Raw genomic sequence first — 20,639 nt, forward strand, 5'->3', positions numbered from 1 at the left:
ATTCTTCTACCTCTCATCAAGAGTTAAAAAAAATCAAAAGTAAAAATTCTCTACATCTTGATGTTGCCAGAAGCTGGAGAGAGAAAAGTATTAACCCTGTAATTTTCACATTAGACAGACTTTATGCTTGTGTCTAATGTGGAGGGAAATCTATTATTGTGTCATTCAACCTCCTGGACTATACCTTCAATTGTATCCTTTAGTTCTGAGAAATAGACCCTTACAGAGTGTGATGAGGGCTGGGAGCCTTGTGGCACTCATTTGTGTGGCTTATTTCCCTTCACAGGTTGGTGAAAGATGCTCCTTGGGATGAAGTCCCACTTGCTCACTCCTTGGTGGGTTTTGCCACTGCCTATGACTTCTTGTACAATTACCTGAGCAAGACACAGCAGGAGAAGTTTCTTGAAGTGATTGCCAACGCCTCGGGATACATGTATGAAACTTCATACAGGAGAGGATGGGGATTTCAGTACCTGCACAATCATCAGCCCACCAACTGCATGGCCTTGCTCACAGGAAGCCTAGTTCTGATGAATCAAGGTACGTGTGGACACAGCCGCGGGGATGCCCGAGCTGACATCAGCTGTCGTTACCATGTTGTAAGGAAAGCATTTATATAACTAGTCTAAGTACATGTTCATACTTGGGCCTAACTGAGCCCCTAAGATGAAATAATAGCCAGGGCGCCTCTTGGAGAGGTGACAGGCATCTCCTTCCTCATTTCTGCTTGTTATATTAGCCTGCAGGTTATTTAAGTATGGCTTTTCACTGTCCCAAGCCATATCCTTACAACATAAGATCAGTGGTGAATATTCCTTTTTCCAAAGATTTTTGACAGTGAAGGCAGCCTGCCTGGATAAATAGGGTTTTAAAAAGCTGAATAGATGGTTTATTATTTTCCTCACGTACAGATGTGTATCATTACACCACTATTTTTTTTTTCTCTAGAGACTTTAAAACAATCAATCTAGATCATGCAGGTCAAATTTGGAATTGACTTTTGTGGCTCTTATAGCTGCTTTGCCTTAATGTGTTATGTAATTGCTAATAATGCATTTTCTTTGTTTTTGTAATTCTGACTTAATTACAACTCCTGTGGAAGTCTATAAATGACTAAATAAGATTGTGTTTAAGAAAAGTGAATTATTAGAATGTTAAATATATGCTCGTAACTGGCAAATCTGAAAAGGTTTAACTCTTAATTATATTCCCTATAAGAATTCAGTGAGCATTTTGTAGGTTATCCAGCATCAGATTTTACCCAAGCCTAGCTTTTTCTCTTGTCACATCAGCCATCACTTTTATTTAGATCTTAGAAGAAAAGAAACTAAAGTTAATTGAGCATATGACATGTGATAATCTTTGTCCACATTTCATTTAATTCTCACATCAACCATAAAAGGTAGGTGGAATTTGGACCCAGTTCTAGCCAAACTTAATTTCATTCTCTTTCCACTATATTTTGACTCTCTCAGAATAGAAATTCAATTTATAGTATCTTAAAGAAAGCTTGATTAAGAGGGTGCGCTTTCATGCTATCTCCCTTTTCTCCCATTCTTATAAAACAAACAAAAATTTTAAAGTCAAAATGTAAGCCACGTGAACACCTACCATCAAACCATGTGTAAATCCAAAGTCCTGTGAAAAGACAACATCATGAAATGGTGGAAAGAAGCCTAGAGTGAGCTGAATCTCAGCCTGGGGTCTTGGGTTTTAGTCTAGTACAGTTTTATTTCTTCAAATAAAAAATTTAATTTATTACTAGCAGGAATAGAGCTTATTTCTTCATTCTTCACAGTAAATAAAATTGTTCCAGATAAAAAGCAGGCACCTAAAATACTGGCTCAGATTGGATCAAAATGTGTATTCTTTGCCAGGAGTTTTCACATCCCTTTATCTTCTGGTGAAAGTTGTGGGTTGCTCTGGGATCCACTCCTCCAGAGCCATTATATATTTATAAGAGGATGGGACAGAAGGAGTGGAATCTCTGGTCCCTCACATCTCTGTTAATGATCAGACTTGCAGCCCCGGCTTTCTTGGCATACTCACTCAAACTTTAGGAGCTACCCCAGCCACACTGTTTCAATAATTCCCTGTTCTTCAGGACAGCCTTGTAGATACTGACTGAGGTAGCTCAGTCAGGTGTAGCTCCCGCTGGACTCACATGCAATCTCAACAGTGGGAGAATTAGAATTTTCCCTCTGTTCCGCTAAGCCTGTCTGTGGCTTGGTACCCAGGGCCCACAGGATCACATGTATGTGGTTTACAAATCAGTTGGAAAGAAGACAGATGTGAAATGTTTGAATGATTGCACAATACTTTAACAGTACCAGAGAATGAAATGAGGGGTATCATGAAGTTACAGTTAAATATCAAATGAGTATTAAGTTTGAATTCAAGAGAATATTGTGCTTTAGGTGGGTTTCAGATGGTTCATGGAACTTTAAAAGATGGATAGGATATGGATAAGTGAAAATAATGACATTCCAGGCAAGGTGTATGGATGAAAGAAAAAATGCAAGGCATAGCGTCAATAACAACAATATTGATACCTTGTATTGACAGATTTGAAGTTTACAAAGGTAGACATTGCCTCATCTCTCCAGAATAGGGTTTTTATAAGGAAAAAATAAGGAGAACCAAGTAATGGATTATTTGGGGGGCATTGACTAGCAGTCTTGATTTTAAATGCCCCATTGGTGTCTGGTTGGGGATGGAGAATGTAGAGAGGAAAAAGATAAAGATGATTGGGACTTTAAACCCTAATGGCTAGAGACTGGAAATTGAAAACTATCCATGCATGGCATGTCAGGTGCGGAAGTGGGTGGAAGAAGGAGCCAGTGCACAATTAGCAGTGACCTCTGCACGGCTGAACCTGAGAGTGGTGCTGCCCCCATGAGATGAGAGCTGGGTCTTACCTAGCCTGGGACCTTGGATTTAGGCTGGGAGGTACCTGGGGGTACCTGGGCCTCTGGAAGCCCCCATGCCCAGCATTCCTGGTAGGACGTGGTAGAGTGTTCAGCGCTGATGATCACACACATGCCTATGGGAGTAAAACAACAAAAGTCCACTCACATTAGGAGGCAGTGAACGTAATTTTACCCTTAGGGGCTGTGTGTTTTAAATACAAGTAAACAGAACAAACCTTAAATCTGAAGACCTAAGTTCAGATCAAAGTTATGTTCATTTTTAGTCATGTGCCAGAGGGCTTGGACAAGTCAACCTTTCTGTAATCTTGGAGCAATAACGCATAATTGAGTTGTTAAAAGATTAAGTAAGATTATGATCAGTGCTGTGTAAATTTATAAATGTTATGAAATGTGAGGAATTACTGCTGCCTAAATGCTGGTCTCACAAGAATTACAGAAAGGTAGCATTTCTGAGTCAAAAGAATTTTATAAAAAATTTAGACCTTTAATTTTCAGTGGGGGAGATTGAAAAATGTGGTAGGTTGAAGAATTGCTTGAACAAAATTGTGTATCTCATTTTTGGTAGATTTGGGGCTCTCAGTTGATTTTTGTCACGTCTAGATTGTCACTCTGATGGTTTCTCCACCCCACTGTGCTGCCTTTTCTGATCCTATGGAATCTAAAAGTATATAAAGAATGAGATATTGTCTTCTAATAAGAGAACAAATCTATGACTGTCCATTTAATTTATAGTATTTACAGCTTATTACAAATTCTAAGTAAAATAACGGTTAATGTTTTATAAAATTATAAACTTCAAAAATCTTTTCAAATTGTATTTTTAGGAAAATTGATTAAAAGTCTCAATATACAGATCTTTTCTTGCAAACATAAAGTATGTACAATTTTTAATCTTAGATGTGATGTGGTTTCAGTTCATTAATGATTATAAAATGACTGATATTTATTTAAAGGTTTATCTTTATTTAATGAATAAATGACCTATATTCAGGAACTTCTTAACTTAAATCACAGACTCATCATACACCTGGATTAGCAGGATGTTATTTACAGCACTGATAAGTGAGAAGTTTACAAAATGCAATTTGTAATATAAACGAGTCAGATAACTCAGAGGGTTTTTTTGGCCATATTTTTATTCATGCTTCGTTACGACCTTAGTCATTGTTTCCATGTGTTTCTATTCTTCAGGGTATCTTCAGGAAGCTTACTTATGGACCAAACAAGTTCTGACCATCATGGAGAAGTCTCTGGTCTTGCTCCGAGAGGTGACAGACGGCTCCCTCTATGAAGGAGTTGCGTATGGCAGCTACACCACTAGATCACTCTTCCAGTATATGTTTCTCGTTCAGAGGCACTTTGACATCAACCACTTTGGCCACCCATGGCTTAAACAACACTTTGCTTTTATGTATAGAACCATCCTACCAGGTACAGTGAGGACTCAGAAGTGGGAAAACATTAAACTATTGTAATTTTTTTTCTGATTATGAAGATGGGCTAGATGAAGAAGGGAAGTGTGGGATTTGAGCCATATTGGGAATAAAGGGATTATATATAGTCAAAAACATTTTGGGAGCTAATGTGAGGATTTGTAACTTAGGTATTATAAAAGCTTAGCTCATAATAGATCAAATGTAGTGCTTTTATTATTGTAAGTATACAAACGGGTACATATACAAACTCATTTTCATGAATCTAAACAAAACATAAACACTTATGATTACATGTTAATTTTCCTTCATGTGTGATTCCCAACCAATCCTATTTTATTTTTTAGTTTTTAATTTTTCCTTCCAAACTATACAGACATGATTCAAAGTGAAAGATTACACCTACGTATTTAAATTGGAGGTTTAGTATTTTCTTTACATATTTTATTGAAAGAAATGGTATAAAATATAGAAAACGAATCAAAAAATGAATTTCTATGGAACTTCTAGCTTTTTGTTGCTGTGTAGCTTAGCCTTTAAAGAGAGAGAGAGAGAATTAATTTCTAACTCCTCTCCTTATTTCTAAATAGGACTAAGGTGTTAGAAAAAGTTTAGGAGGTTAATTTTCATCATGATGGGCCCTCCCCCAATGAAATACAATTTTTACATGATGATTCTAGACATACAGCAAACAATCCAGTACTTAAATCATTTTGCTCTGGTTGTAAACTCATGGATTGGATAGAATCTCTATTATTGGATTAGTTATCTCCCCCAACCCCCCAAAAATCCTGCAGAGCAGAAGAACCATATTAAGATTTAGTTTAAATTCAGAACGCTTTTGTTTTGTTGCTTATTCTTAAACATGCAGGAGAGGCCTTTTTCCTTTAGTTCATCTTGGTAAACAAAGGCCATCTAAAGCAAGGAACCTTAAAGAGGTCTCAGTGCTTTGTAATTTGATCTGAGACCTAACAGCTGGCCACTTCAGGGCTTGTGTCCGCTGTGAGCTGTATGTGGCTACTTCCTAAGCTGGAAAAGTCAGTATGATCACCTCTAAGAGGAGAATTCATGTATTTGTGCCAATTAATTCAACAGCCTTTATCGAACCTGTATGCGCCAGGCAATGCAGCAGGCATAGGATTCAAAGAGTAGCAAAACATTATTTGCTTTCAAGGAGCCCACAGATTAGTAGACGATTCAGAAAATCACACTTTATAGTAAGATTTGCTCGGAAGAGCATTTACTAAACTGGTAGAAGCAAAATCATTAGCTGTAACTTATGTAAATATAGTCATGGTAACGTTTTTAGAAGGGATTCTGTGTTAAATCAATCTGTTCTCAGCATTTCTTTTTTTTCTCTATGATGGCTGTTCTGGTCACAATTATTCCTGTCTGACCCACAGTTTTCTCCTGTACTTCTCTTTCAAGAACGCCTGGAGCATATCCAGTCTTACCTGCTTTTGTTTTTCTGGCCTACTCCAGTATGATCTTTGCATTTTCTCTCTTTTCTTCAGCTTCTAACAGTACATACTGGCAGGGTCTTCTCTGGGAAGTGTTTAGTTTTCTTCTTATAGATACTCGGTTTCTCACATACGCCTTATAGCTCCAGCTGTATTGGATGCCAGATTGAAGCATCTTATGTTATTATCTTGGCTTGGGATGTGGGATGAGTTGGTGGGAAAGCTAGTGCTCATTCCAGATTCAGGGGCTCACTGTGCACAAGAGAATGGATAGCCCGTGTATCTATGCAATTATAATTGCACATAAAGTGGACATTGGAAAACTAGCAAGGTGGCAGAATACAAAAGCATTAAAAGTTATTTTCATTACCAATGACAAGTTGCCATGTAACAAGTACAAATTTGCACACAAGGTTTTGTGGAAGACTTTTAGAAGGATTCTGATTAATTGGTCTAGGGTAGAGTGCGGGCATGATGGTTTTGTTTGTTGTTTTCTTCCAAGATACACAATTGAGTCTTAATTTGAAACAAGGATTGAAAAATCATTGTTTAGACCTTCATGGAAGTATGCGATTATAAACTTATCTTAATTCTGTCAAACTTCTTTCCCCAGGGTTTCAAAGAACTGTGGCTATTGCAGACTCAAATTACAACTGGTTTTATGGTCCAGAAAGCCAATTAGTGTTCCTGGACAAATTTGTCATGCGTAACGGCAGTGGTAACTGGTTGGCTGACCAGATCAGAAAGAACCGTGTGCTGGAAGGTCCAGGGACACCATCCAAAGGGCAGCGCTGGTGTACTCTTCACACGGAATTTCTCTGGTACGACACGTCGTACTGGCTTTAAAGAGAAATTGCACCCGGGGTACAATGTGCTAGTTTTTTGCATTTAAAAAGAAAACCAGTCTAATGTACTTTCTAACCCTTTCTCCATGCCACCTAAGTACTCACAGCTTCAATTCCGTTCATATCTCAGTGTTTGAAACACTTCCTTCCATTTAAGATATAATTACTGTTAGCAATTTTTTATTTTCTTCTATTAGAGATGTCCTAAGCTCACACTATTTCACAGATACGTATCTTTTGATTTACATCATTTTTGAAATCATATGAAGAGAAACCACACAATTTTGACTGGGTTATTCTGATAATCATGCCCCCAAAAAGGTAGTAAAATATTTTGTTTTGTTTTGGTAAATGGAGCATTATAATCTTCTAATAGCAAAGCTGTTACTGAATTTCAAAACTATTTAAAAGTGTTTGACAGTATTTGACAGTTTCACTTTGATAATAAAAGAACCATGTAATTTTTTTGCCTTAATCTTTTAAGCCTAGAAGGAGAAGCCAGGGTCTCCTTTTTTAAGTACTGCCAAATACATTGTTGGCATCCAATAAATTAAAATAAAAATTACAGGAAACTGATTAATCACTAATCCCTGATGTTGTTTCAAGCTCTTGAAATTTGCATTCAACTCCAAAGTAAGCTTCCGTGGTTTGATTTTCATTTTTTTTAAAAAATTCAATTAGGAGGAAAAAAAATAGTTAAGTGGTAACTGGGTAACTATCAGTTTAACCAGCATTTAAAAAAACCATTTTCACAGATGAACTACATATATTAATATGTAACCATTCCTGACTCCTTTCAGGGGTATGAAGCAATTGCTTACCCATAAATAAACAACCAAGAGAGTTCTATAAAGCTGACTATAGGAGTCAGATTAATGCTAAGTCTAACTTGGTTCAGAATCTCCTTTTATAGGAATATGAAAACAGACCAAAAACTGAAAGACAGTTGGCCAGTACAGCTAATATCCAGATTTGTTAAATCATGGTAATTAAGCTAACATTATACTAGACTGAAGTAGAGACACAAATTCTGACATCTTGGAACTGAGACTCCAGACCAACAGACAAAACAGTGCAAAATCGAACACTGATAAGATTAACTGTACCATAGGTGATTGATCACTTTAGGGAAAAAGTATCTGAAAGCTCATACGGGTCTGCCTTTCTTCCCTTGAGCAGCAAGTCATATAAACCTGTCTCAAATCAAACAAAGTGAACAGTCATCTTCATTAGTATTTTTGGAGCCTTTCTGAACCAAAACCTGTGTTCTTAATCACTGTGAAAGTTTAATGTTAATAATTGTATTATTTTGATGTTGAACATTTATCATAAAATAAGAAATTTATTGTTTAAAAAAAACCATGGCATCATCTGCAGAATAAAAACAAAACCTTTGGATCTGGGCTAGAGAGTGGTGGGCACAGTCATAGTCCTCTAGTACCAGATCACTCCCTGAATTTCACTGTTTATAGTCTTAGATGCAACATTGGCAGGAAATTTTTATATAATATGTGAAATTCAGCTCTATTCAAATTTATTTCTCAGGCGGTGGGGGAAGTACTCTACCAAACTCTCTGTAATATCTGTTGTTTGTAGAACAATACTTCATTACCATTCAAGGATTGTTGAGAGTCCAAAACCTAACGGGGGTTTCCTGGAATAGGAGCCCTTCACCTAGAGTTTTGGATGAAGTGCTTAATTCTATGAGCTCCAGTCGTTTGGGTGGCAGCTCTGAAATTGTGAAGTGAGGAAAGTCCATGTAGTGATTATCGGCAGCAGTCATTTCGGGCTCAAACCCTTCACAGCTGCAAAGATCCACTGCTCTCCCATCACCAAGGGCGTTCCACTACACATGCTGATTATACAGGGGTGTCTGCAGAAATGGCTCTGATACAGACTACACTGCCAGTGCTCTGGGTCGTATTTGTGTGTTGGCTCCTCCAGGCACGTTACCACGTGGCATCACGCCTCTGATGTGTTCCTTTTCCGTCTATCAGAAAACCATTTAATTTTTAAAAATGAATTCTTTCAGGTATGATGCCAGCTTGAAGTCTGTTCCCCCTCCAGATTTTGGCACTCCAACATTGCATTATTTTGAAGACTGGGGTGTTGTGACTTACGGAAGTGCACTGCCTGCAGAAATCAATAGATCTTTCCTTTCCTTCAAGTCGGGAAAACTTGGAGGACGTGCAATATATGACATTGTCCACAGAAACAAATACAAAGACTGGATCAAAGGCTGGAGAAACTTTAATGCAGGACATGAACATCCTGATCAAAACTCATTTACTTTTGCTCCCAATGGTGTGCCTTTCATTACTGAGGCTCTCTACGGGCCAAAGTACACCTTTTTCAACAACGTTTTGATGTTTTCCCCAGCTGTGTCCAAGAGCTGCTTTTCTCCCTGGGAGGGTCAGGTCACAGAAGACTGCTCATCAAAGTGGTCTAAGTACAAGCATGACCTGGCAGCTAGCTGTCAGGGGAGAGTGGTTGCTGCAGTGGAGAAAAATGGGGTGGTTTTCATCCGAGGAGAGGGTGTGGGAGCTTACAACCCCCAGCTCAATCTGAAGAACGTTGAGAGGAATCTGATCCTCCTGCACCCGCAGCTTCTCCTTCTTGTGGATCAGATACACCTGGGAGAGGACAGCCCCCTGGAGACAGCTGCAAGCTTCTTTCACAATGTGGATTTTCCTTTTGAGGAGACAGTGATAGATGGAGTCCATGGGGCTTTCATCAGGCAGCGAGATGGCCTCTATAAAATGTACTGGATGGATGATACCGGCTACAGTGAGAAAGGCACCTTTGCTTCAGTGACGTACCCCCGGGGCTATCCCTACAACGGGACCAACTATGTGAATGTCACCATGCACCTCCGAAGTCCCATCACCAGGGCAGCTTACCTCTTCATAGGGCCATCCGTCGATGTTCAGAGCTTCAGCATCCACGGAGACGCTCAACAACTGGATGTGTTCATAGCCACCAGTGAGCACGCCTACACCACTTACCTGTGGACAGGTGAGACCACAGGACAGTCTGCCTTTGCACAGGTCATTGCCGACCATCATAAAATTCTGTTTGACCGGAGTTCAGCCATCAAGAGCCCCATCATCCCTGAGGAGAAGGACTATGCTGCTCTTGTGGACCAGAACCTGCAGCGTTTTAAGCCAGTGTTCCAGCTGCTGGAGAAGCAGATCCTGTCCCGAGTCCGGAACACAGCCAGCTTTAGGAAGACTGCTGAGCGCCTACTGAGGTTTTCAGATAAGAGGCAGACTGAGGAGGCCATCGACAGGATTTTTGCCATCTCACAGCAGCAGCAGCAGCAAAGCAAGTCCAAGAAAAACCGAAGGGTTGGCAAACGCTATAAATTTGTGGATACTGTCCCTGATATTTTTGCACAGATTGAAGTCAATGAAAAAAAGATTCGACAGAAAGCTCAGATTTTGGCACAGAAGGAGCTGCCCATAGATGAAGATGAAGAAATGAAAGACCTTTTAGATTTTGCAGATGTGACGTATGAGAAACACAAAAACGGTGATTTGATGGAAGGCCGGTTTGGACAGGCTCGGATGGTGACAACTACTCGCAGCAGAGCCCCGGCACTGTCTGCTTCGTATACCAGACTGTTTCTGATTCTGAACATTGCTATTTTCTTTGTCATGTTGGCAATGCAACTGACTTATTTCCAGAGGGCCCAGAGCCTACATGGCCAAAGATGTCTCTACGCAGTCCTTCTGATAGATAGCTGTATTTTATTATGGTTGTACTCTTCTTGTTCCCAGTCACAGTGTTAGCACTGAAGCTATAATTTGCTTGATCATTTTGTGGTCACAAGTCTATGCAAAAAAGAAAAAAATCATTACCCCAGTTTGTTATCAGATTTTTTCCCTCAGATTCATTTTAACAAATTAAGGGGAAAGTATTTTTACACAAGAAAGCAAGGACGTGGAGAAATCAGTGTTGGTACAGGCAGAGAATTTATCAGGGCAATCAGAGGAGCTTGGTTGTTGATGCTTCTGGAAGTGTCTGGCTTGGCCAGCTTGGCAGTCCGCATGCTACTACTCTTAGAAGAAACAAAAGTTTGGTTTTTCAGTAATATTACTTCTTAAGAGAAAAATAAAACTTAGGTAGAATTGGATTTTATTAATAGTAATTTAATGCTATTAGCAATCTCCAGATTCTATTTTATGGAAAGACTGAGGTACACAATTCTGAGAAATATGGAAAAATTTTTTTAATGGTGTAGTCATGTTGAAAATAAACGTTGATGTGTCCTGGTATGGTGGTGTCAGCTTCCTTGGAGAGTCATTTATTAGTTAAATGAATAACAGCATCTGCATATTGGATTACTATTCAGATAACATAGTAAAATGATGGCAGAAGATCATTAAAAACTGAAGATATATTTCCAGTAGAAAACATTTATCTATGAATGAATATTTCCTTGATAATGCTGGTTTCTGCACACACATAATTGACCACTTTTATGCAACCATTCTTCAATAAATAAGACTATTACAGGTAACTTAATTTTCTATTTTTCTTCTATGGAAAACAGTTGTAGACCCAATGACTAACTTCAAAATAAAATATTTTGTATCCTGAATGTTGATATCAATACCAAAGAAGATGTGGAAGCTAAAATCTGGATATGATTCTTACTTTTTTTTAATAGAAACCTTTCTTCAAGTTTATTTTGCTAAATAAACATCATAATTGTAATTTTTCTATAGTGTCTTTCTTTTTTCCATTACATTAAACATGTATGCAACAATTTTGAAATCTTTGAAGAGAAATGTTTATTTGGGCATGGGTTAATTAAACATAAAGTAGAGTTTGAGTTGAAAGAAGTAATTTCTATGCTGATTTACCTTTTTGTTGTCTAAGCATATTTTAAACATTTAAAATAAAAGCAAAATTTTGATATTTAAGTGATACCAAACTTTTAAAACATAAAATTTTCATGTTTATTTTCCATTAAGTCCTCAGGAGGTAACAGCAGCACAGGAGTGCTGGAAACATATTCCACAGTGTGACATTTCAGTGTAAGAAAATGATATACTTAAAAGGAACTTAACAGTGAATTATCTTATATTTAGCATATTTGAGTCATATAGTCATATATTTCTCCCTTGAAAACAGAAAATACGTTTGGCTCAGGTTTACAAGGAGAACACATTCACTGATTTATTGGTCTAAGGCAGTAATGGCGATCTTTTCCTTTTACTTGTCTTTTGATTCATGGAAATACCGGTAAGTAACAGAAAACAAGAACACGGAGAAACTTACGAGCCCCCTTTGGCAGTTCTAATTTTGAACCTTCTTTCCTAAAGAAAACGCAAGTCTGACTTTTCACTGTGCTTCCCTCACTAGACTGGGAATCTAGAAAATGACTTTTGAGGAAGTATTTTTTTTCTTTCATGGAAGAAGTCTCTAGGGAGGATGTCATTACACACTGTTTAAAAGAATAATGTTTTCAAAAGAATAATGCTTCCGTTTGTCCTGCATGGATGCTGTTACAGGGCTTTAAACTTGCTTTATGTGACAGATTCTCCGTTTACTTAACCTCATTCCACATTCCTGTCTTCTACTATTTCTCATTCAAAAAGGATGAATTGTCTGAAATGATCAAAAGCAAATTTTGAGAAAAAAGATAAATTGCTCTTTGAGGCTACCAAGCAAACCTGATCTCGGATCCAAAAACTCAAGCATACTTTCTCATAGAGATGAAGGGTGCGAGCCAGTGCCAAATCCAGCTTTCCTTTTGTTTTCACTAGGTTGGGGAAGACAAGAAGTTAGTCCCTATAGCAAGATCTAGTGTAACACATCAGCTCATTTTTAAAGCAATTTTTTAAAATATGGTAATCATGTATCTTTAAAACAAAATTAATTAAATAGGTTTTTTTTCCCCTTCTAATGGGTCTTGTGTTAAGAAAGTATTTCAATGAAAAAGAATAAGAAATTTCCACAGTCATTGACTTAAATGGTTCAGTTAAAAAAATGTTGGGGCAAATGACAGCTCTTCATAATGAGATATGTTTTATATCAGGGATAGTGCATATTTGAATAAAACAAAGGAACTCTTGGTATCTTCAAGAAAAGAAATATTAAATCTCTCTTGAAACTGAGTAATCAATTATGAAATCTGTTTCAGTGTTGCTCACTATGAAAGGAGGGTTTCAGGTTCATTGGATAATATGGGAGCTGTTGTTCAGGGGATTGGCAGGGCTTTGAGTCCTCATCTTGAAGAAAATTTGGGAAACATGAGCATACAGAGGTTGTGCAGTGGAAGGGGCATATTCCCTGGTTGATAACTGATCAGTTTCTAACAGCCTTGACAATGAATGAGACCCATCATATGCTGAGAGAACAGTCTTTTGAGATCATTGTTACAATTGTTAATAAAGTCAAGTGGAAGACATTCTCAGGCTTTTAATAATTAAAATCTGTTTTATCACCTAGAATATTGACTTTAATTCTCCTACAAAGATTTTGGTCATAATTTTTAAGAAGTACCAAATATTTTAAGGTTATTATAAAATAGTTTTAACAGAATATTATACACACTGAATAATGTTTTTAAGAAGAAAAATTTATATGGTAACTTATTCTGTTTAAAAAAAATTTGATGGTTCAGAAACTACCACAAAGGAATTGGAAATTTGTCCAAACTTTTAAGAGAAAGCAAGTTATGAAATGTCATATTTGTAGGTTAAAAAGTAAATTCATGTTTTTCCTTAGAAACACAAAAGCAGATTAAAATAGATATGGTCATGGGCGGGAGGGCCATGTGATTTATCTTCTTAACTGGGCACTTTTGAGAGTTAAAGGAGAAGCAAAGAACAGATCCCAGGATTGTTCCAGGAGAAGTAGGACAGACGGTCACCTCTGTCATAGATTCATACAGGAAATAAAACAGGGAGGTGTGTGAAGGTCTAACCTGAAGTTTAGTGCTAAAAAAGGAACTTGAAATGATCTGATTAAGCCTCCAAAATCTGCAGGTGAGGAGACTGGGGCTCAAGCAAAAAGGGCTGGTCTTTGCTTATTCCTGTGCTCACTTCATTTCTGTTGGCAAAGCCCAGTGACTTGATCTTTCCTCTTTGTGTTCATGTTGAAAGAGGTCAATTTCTGCAGCTTATAGCTTACTGGCAAAGATGACCTATTTTTCCCGGCCGCGTTTCAGCTAGATACAAGCTTTATGCTATGTCATATCAATGAAGTACTGACAAGTTTTCAGGAAGTGACTGAGAAATCATGCATTCCTACCACATAGTCTAAATAATTTTTGGTCTCTATTTTAATAATTTCGAACTCTATTAAGCAAGATACAGTCACCACATGAAGAGTAAAAGTTGATGAAGTTGCACTATGACTTTTTCGTTCTTTTTCTTGGCTGTGCAATTTCTTTTTGTTTTCAAGTTTTCTTTCCTTTTTTTTTTTTGGTATAAGTTATAAACAAACGATTTAAAAATTAAAACAGTACTAGAAGGCTTGTGTTTTTAAAAACCTGCCCTCTTTCTTCTCACTCTTGATTCATGTTTCCCGGAAGTAACCAATTTCTGACTATCTTAGCTGTTGGGTCTGTTATGTCCTTGTTTACGTTAAGCTCTAAAACTTCCTACCAATGACAAGGAGGATTTTAGCTCTCTTATCCATCTTCCCCTTCTTACCTGTTTCATTCACCCTCATCCTTCTAACAGAGCTATCATAATTTGGGGCCAAGTCAGTATTCAGTGTTTACATGTTAAAACTATATAAATAAGACTCACAGTGTAGCGTGTAGCCTACTCTCCTACTTCCTCTCATATACAACTTGGGTTTCCCCAGAGCTAATGAGTTAATGATTATTTCTTCTTCTCGTGTGCTTAGTTGTCAAGCAGTTTCCTTTCACCTCCAAGCTTTCCAATGTTAGTGTGAATCTCCTCACTCTGTTCAATCACATCGGTAGAATTTGGCAGTTCTCTTTGTTCTTAGGGCCCTCCTTCCATGTCGGTTGTCCTCAAATCTCCTCTCTCCATCATTCTGAGGACTCTCTGTGCCTCTTTTCTGTGTAGATCTGTTCCCTGAACCCCGTGTTTCCCTTGCTCTTCATTAGTGTCTCGTTTTGGCGGAGCATGTCTTCCCTGAGGTTCCTGACAAAGGATGAGTGGGGAATAAAGTTTTGCCTCCTTCCATTTCTGAAAAAAATGTTTATTCTCTCCTTCACTTGATTGACCACTTAGCCAGCAATTCTAGTCTGGAAATAACTTTTCCTCAGAGTCATGAAGGCATGTCTTTCCCATTTCTGGTGCTGCCATTGAAAAGTTACCAGGTTTTCTCTTGGACAGAGCGATTTTAACCGGAGAGAAAGTCTCCAGTCTCCTCCCTAGTTAGCTCAGGGGAGGGATGCTGGAGGAGGGAGCTGTTTAATAGGCCTAACTGCCTGTGTTCTCAAAGTCAAGTGGAGGAAGGGGACTGGGGCTCTCACTGTTTCATAAGTGGACATTTAACATGTCCTCTGATTACAGTGCCTCCACTCAGCTGTTCTTTGTCTTTAAACCAGAATCCCTCTCCTCAGTCTCAGGGAGTCAAGGCCTCCTCTCCCACTGGAGTCTGAGTGTAGTCTGTCCGCTAGGGGGCCATCTTCCACTCCAATGCTTTCCCACTCTCAGAGGTACCTACTGCCAATTCCTGAATGTCCTTGTGGTTCTGCTGAGCCAATTGGCTTGTTTGTGTCAACTCCAATCCCACTTTCTTGCTGGCTTGGATTTCAGCCTCCTGTTTAGTTACCATTTATCCATCTAGAATTATTCTATTCTTCATTCATTCATTCTACAAATATTTTTTTTAGCACCCACTAAGCTCGAGGCACTGTTCTGGTGCTTAGAATACACATCAACAAATGAGCTTAGGATAACTATATCAGTGAATAAAATAAAGATCCTGTCTTGGTGCTTAAATTCTAGGGAATGGGTCTGAAAGATTAGCCTAATTCCTAAGTAAATTATATAATCTATTAAAAGATAATAGGTGCTATGAGGGAAAGGGAAAGGCAGGATAAGGAGATTGAGGAGAGGGTGTAGTTTTAAATAGGACAGTCAGAATAGGTTCTATTGATGCCCCCATTCCCATCTCTTTTTCACTTTTAAAATGCCTTTACTGTCAATTTATTAGGGCTTCAGGAAGGATCAGAAATAAGTTCATATATTGAACCCAGTATGTTTAACTGGAAGCCCCACATCACTTTTTCAGGTGAGTTGATGAATAGCAAGAATGACAATAACATGGGTTTATTGAGCACCTACTATGTGCCAGGGACTATTTTAGGAACTGGAGATTTGGGAGAGAACGACAAAGTAAAACCTGGTCCTCATGTAGTTTATGTTCAGATGTGAAGAGTGGGTGGGTGGAAAGGGCAAACAGCCACAACCACAACAAAAATGCACCCTGTCAAGGAGTGATAAGGACTGTGGGGAATAAAGCAAGAAGGGATGTGAAGTGACGGTGAACCAGTACCACTCTATGAAAAGAAGTTTCAGATGTGAGAACATGTGCACTGAAATTTGAAAGACATGAGGGCATGGACCACAGGGACATCTAGGAGAAGAGCAGTCCAGGCAGAACAGCAGTGACAAAGGCCCTGAAGCCAGTATGTGCTTGGTGTCTTTCAGGAAGAGGAAGTCAGTATGGCTGGAGCAGAGTGGGCGAGGGGAGAAGGGTGGGAACAAGACCTGATCCTACAAGGGCCCCCTGGGTTCTAGCAAACTTGGATTTTGAGGTGAGAAGCCAGTTGGAAGAATTGAGTTGCAATTACCTGAGATGTGGCTGCTGAAGTAGGAACAGGAAGGGAGAGATGGGTCCAGGAACTTATATACTTTCTAACCATCCAGCTGGAGATGGACAAGCCTGAAATCCCGGGATGGGCTCTGGCTGAAGATATAATTATTGGTGCCTTCTTCAAGGTTAAATAGAACATCACTAGCTATATAGGAGGAGAAATGCATCCTGGATAAATGGAATAGCATAAAGAAACAGAAATGTGGAAAAGCAAGTCTCGTTCAAGAATTCACCCAGACTGGCGTGGTTGGCCCACAGGGCATGTAATGAGGAGTGGTTGAAGATGAGGCTGGAAAGGAAAGCGGGGAGGAAAGATATCATAGGACTTTGTATAGCACGCTAAGGAAGCTGGATTTTATTCTGCAGTGAGGGCTTCTCAACTTTTTTATGCTTCAGCCTAAGTGAGGGATACAACAGATGCCCACTACGAGCCAGCATGGCAGCAACTTTCAACAGGGTGAAAGGACTCAGGTGAGGAGAGATGATGTTGCACATCCGTGTGTGTGTGTGTGTGTGTGTGTGTGTGTGTGTGTGTGTGTGAGGTTTTAAAAAATCCTTGAGGTGGTGCTGATATGCGCCTATTTTCCAAATATTTGCTCTAGGGGAGGGTTTCCCTCTGGTCGGAAATCACCACAAGCAATGGGGAGCCATGGCAGGATTTTCTTTTTAAATAATCAGACCTGCATTTTAAAAGACAATTTTATTATTTTTTTTATTGGGACATAACTCCATTGTTAGTCGAGAAAGAGCTTTACTGTTTTTTTAAAATAAGAGTATGCATGGGGAATGTATGGGGGCAGGTTAGAGGGAAAACAGACCTAACTGACTAGTGATTGCATTCAGGAGTTGAGGTCATGACTTTTTTTTAGGTGATTGAAAGAAAATGTTGTATTGCTTTTATAGTGCAAAATTCAACTTATTTTTTTAAAAGTACAAATTTTTGACAATTAGGAAGTAAGTTTAATAGAAATCATGATTGCTGCTCAGGGGAAATGTTTTTGGTATTATTGTGAAGACGGTTTTTAAAGTTTTATTTTTTATTGAAATATAGTTGATTTACAGTGTTAGTTTTGGGTATACAGCAAAGCAATTCAGTTATACATATACATACATGTATATGTATAGTTTTCAGATTCTTCTCCATTGTATCTTATAAGAAACTGAATATAGTTCCCTGTGCTATACAATAGGTCCTTGTTGTTTATCTATTTTATATATAGTAATCTGTGTCTATTGATCCCAAACTCCTAGTTCATCCCTCCCCTCTCCCCCTCTTCCCCTTTGGTAGCTATAGTTTGTTTTCTGTGTCTGTGAGTCTATTTCTGGTTTGTAAATAAAATTTGGATCTTTCAAGTGATATCATATATTTATAGAAAGAAAACTTTAGCTTCAATGTAGAGGATGCCCCCAATGGGGAGAGATGATGAGGCTAGGTAGGAGATAATCAGCTCCCTTGACTAAGTCTAGAGAGGGGATATTTAAGGCAGAGCCCAGAGGCAAAACATGTGACAAGGGCAGGTACATTTTGTGGGAGTGTTGCCGGTGGATGTGTTGCCAGTGTTCCAGGTTCTTGTCCAGTCCCAGGAAGAATTCAGAGATAAGACATAGTGGTTAAAAAAAGTAAAGTGAAGATTTATTAAAGGATGGATAGTACGCTTTCAAGGGGAGAGCTGGCAGGCTCAGGTGAGTGGCTGCCCTGTGTTTCTCTGGCAAGTTAGTTACATATGGTGTAAAAATGAATGGGCGGAATAGTCATTGAGGAGGGAAGGGCTTGGGGTCGTATTTCCTGATTATCATCCCAACTCCACCTTCCCAAAGGGAAGAGGGATTTTTGTCCTTATTTAGTCTGGATTGGAAGTGTCATGGAGTCAGTGCATGATTGGAACTTGTGATCTGCAAGGCTAATTTTACTGAAATGAGGGCATAATGAGCAAAAGGTTACATTTGGACCCTGGAAATTCCTGCATTTTCTCACCTTTCTTTGTTGGTCTCCAGGCCACTCATCACCCCCAAAGGTATGGCCCCTTATCAGCCCAAAGGTTCCTGCTTTTCTTTCTCTGCCCAGGGACCCCAGGTGCTTACATGATGTGTGGTTTCCTGCATTTGGCTTGTGCCCCTCCTTTCTGCCCAATTCCTGCCATCTGGTCTGTGTCCCTCTTTCTCTGCTCATATCTAGCTATCTGCCTGCTCTAACATTAGCATTGGTCAAAGCATTGGTCAAAGATTGTCTGAATCACAGTCCCCTCAGGATGTATGTGTCTCGGAGTCCCGTTGACTTTAGAAGAGCAGATTACCTGCCTTGGCTCTGCCCCAATCACCTGACTGTCCCTTAATAAACTTAGAAAACTGTCCAAATCTTCCTGTCATTTCTATTTCCTTCCTGCCTCTTTCAGGGACTTCCCCCAGACTGGAGTAGGTGAAGTGTAGGGTGTGTCATGGAGAGTGGGAAACAAGACTGGGAAGGGAGACAGGGAGGCTGAGAAGAAGATCCTTTCTAACCCCTTCCTTTAATTTTTTAAAATAGAGCCAATTGTATGAGCATTTTTGATTAATCCAGGCAGTTGGAATACCTTCTAAATGGGAAAAGTAAAAGTGCTTCTGCATGTCTCATTGGGAAGTCTGTGTCACAGAAGAATCATATAATTTTAGTGCTAAGTCCCAAAGGGAACACCAGCGATGTGGGATGGGTCTTTGAGGCTTTGGTTTAAGGTAGAATTTCTTAAGGCAAGAGCTTCTAAAAACAATTCAGTCATCCCAGCACTTTCCAAATTAAACAATGAAAAGTGATTTTAATATATATTTAGGAGTTATTTTCTGAACACAAATTTTTTTGGTGGTTTAGGCACCTTCTTTTTCTTTCAAAGAAATAGTATTAACAGGGTACTGGAAATACCTTTCTGTGTGAGGGGAACATCTTGTCAGTTTTCCCTACTTTCCACTTTTTCTACTTTTCAGCATTTGTTATTTATTGCTTTTTAATTTTGTCCAGGATAAGAGATAACTGGTAAAATAAGAGAAATTCTCCTTTCTTTTTTCTCTCTTTATTGCCTTCCTGTGCAGATACTCTTAATTTTTTAGCTCCTTCACTCTACTTTCTAAGGAATCTGTTTTACTGACAGAAGGATGCGTCCATGCCATTTATTAGAGTTCTGAGGAGATTTCTTTAAGCACTGTGTATATTTTTAAAGCTCTGTTCATTTTTTTTGACCTTTTAAAAGCATTTTATTATTTAAAAATTGTTTTTATTGATGTATGGTTGATTTACAATGTTGTGTTAGTTTCTGGTGTACAGCATAGTGATTCAGTTATACATATATATTTCATATTCTCTTTCATAATAGGTTATTGCAAGATACTGAATATAGTTCCCTGTGCTAAGAACAGTAGGACCTTGCTGTTTATCTATTCTGTACGTAGTAGTTTGTATCTGCTAATCTCAAACTCCCAATTTATCCCTCCCACCCCTTTTTCCCCCTGGTAACCATGTTTGTTTTCTATGTCTGTGAGTCTCTTTCTGTTTTGTAAAGAAGTTCATTTTGTGTCACTTTTTCAGATTCCACATATAAGTGATATATGATTTTTGTCTTTCCCTGTCTGACTCACTTCACTTAGTATGATAATCTCTAAATCCATCCATGTTGCTGCAAATGGCATTATTTCATTCCTTTTTATGACTAAGTAGTGTTCCACTGTATACATATCCACATCGTCTTTATCCAATCATCTGTCACTGGACATTTAGGTAGCTTCCATATCTTAGCTATTTAAATAGTGCTGCTATGAACATTGGGGTCCATGTATCTTTTTGAATTAGAGTTTTCTCTCAATATATGCCCAAGAGTGGGATTGCTAGATATGGTAATTCTATTTTTAGTTTTTTAAGGAATCTCCGTACTGTTCCTCATGGTGGCTGCACCAATTTACATTCCCACCAACAATGTAGGAGTGTTCCTTTTTCTCCACACCCTTCCAGTATTTATTATTTGTAGACTTTTTGATGATGGCCATTCTAACTGGTGTAAGGTGATCCCTTGTTGTAGTTTTGATTTGCATTTCTCAAATAATTGTGATGTTGAGCATCTTTTCATGTGCCTGTTGGCCATTTGGATGTCTTTTTTGGAGAAATGTCTGTTTAGGTCTTCTGCCCATTTTTTGATT

At 38.6% G+C, this 20,639-nt stretch overlaps 1 protein-coding gene across 8 annotated transcripts in view; it reads left to right on the top strand.

Moving 5' to 3' along the window:
- The window catches only part of DSE (dermatan sulfate epimerase), a 61,911-nt gene extending 50,520 nt beyond the window's left edge, over positions 1 to 11,391 (top strand). For 6 of the 8 annotated variants that reach the window (XM_014566353.2, XM_032484746.1, XM_032484748.1 and 3 more), the window contains 4 exons: positions 287 to 540; positions 4,122 to 4,361; positions 6,437 to 6,644; positions 8,701 to 11,391. In XM_014566353.2, the coding sequence (XP_014421839.1) occupies positions 287 to 540; positions 4,122 to 4,361; positions 6,437 to 6,644; positions 8,701 to 10,459 (2,461 nt within the window). In that variant the 3' untranslated portion in view covers positions 10,460 to 11,391. Of the gene's footprint in view, positions 1 to 286; positions 541 to 4,121; positions 4,362 to 6,436; positions 6,645 to 8,700 lie in introns of those variants that run through there. The other 2 variants (XM_032484749.1, XM_032484750.1) reach the window with 2 other exon arrangements.
- The last annotated feature ends 9,248 nt before the right edge of the window (positions 11,392 to 20,639 follow it).

This window comes from Camelus ferus, chromosome 8 (genome assembly GCF_009834535.1).
Source record: "Camelus ferus isolate YT-003-E chromosome 8, BCGSAC_Cfer_1.0, whole genome shotgun sequence".
NCBI classification, from domain to species: Eukaryota; Metazoa; Chordata; class Mammalia; order Artiodactyla; family Camelidae; genus Camelus; species Camelus ferus.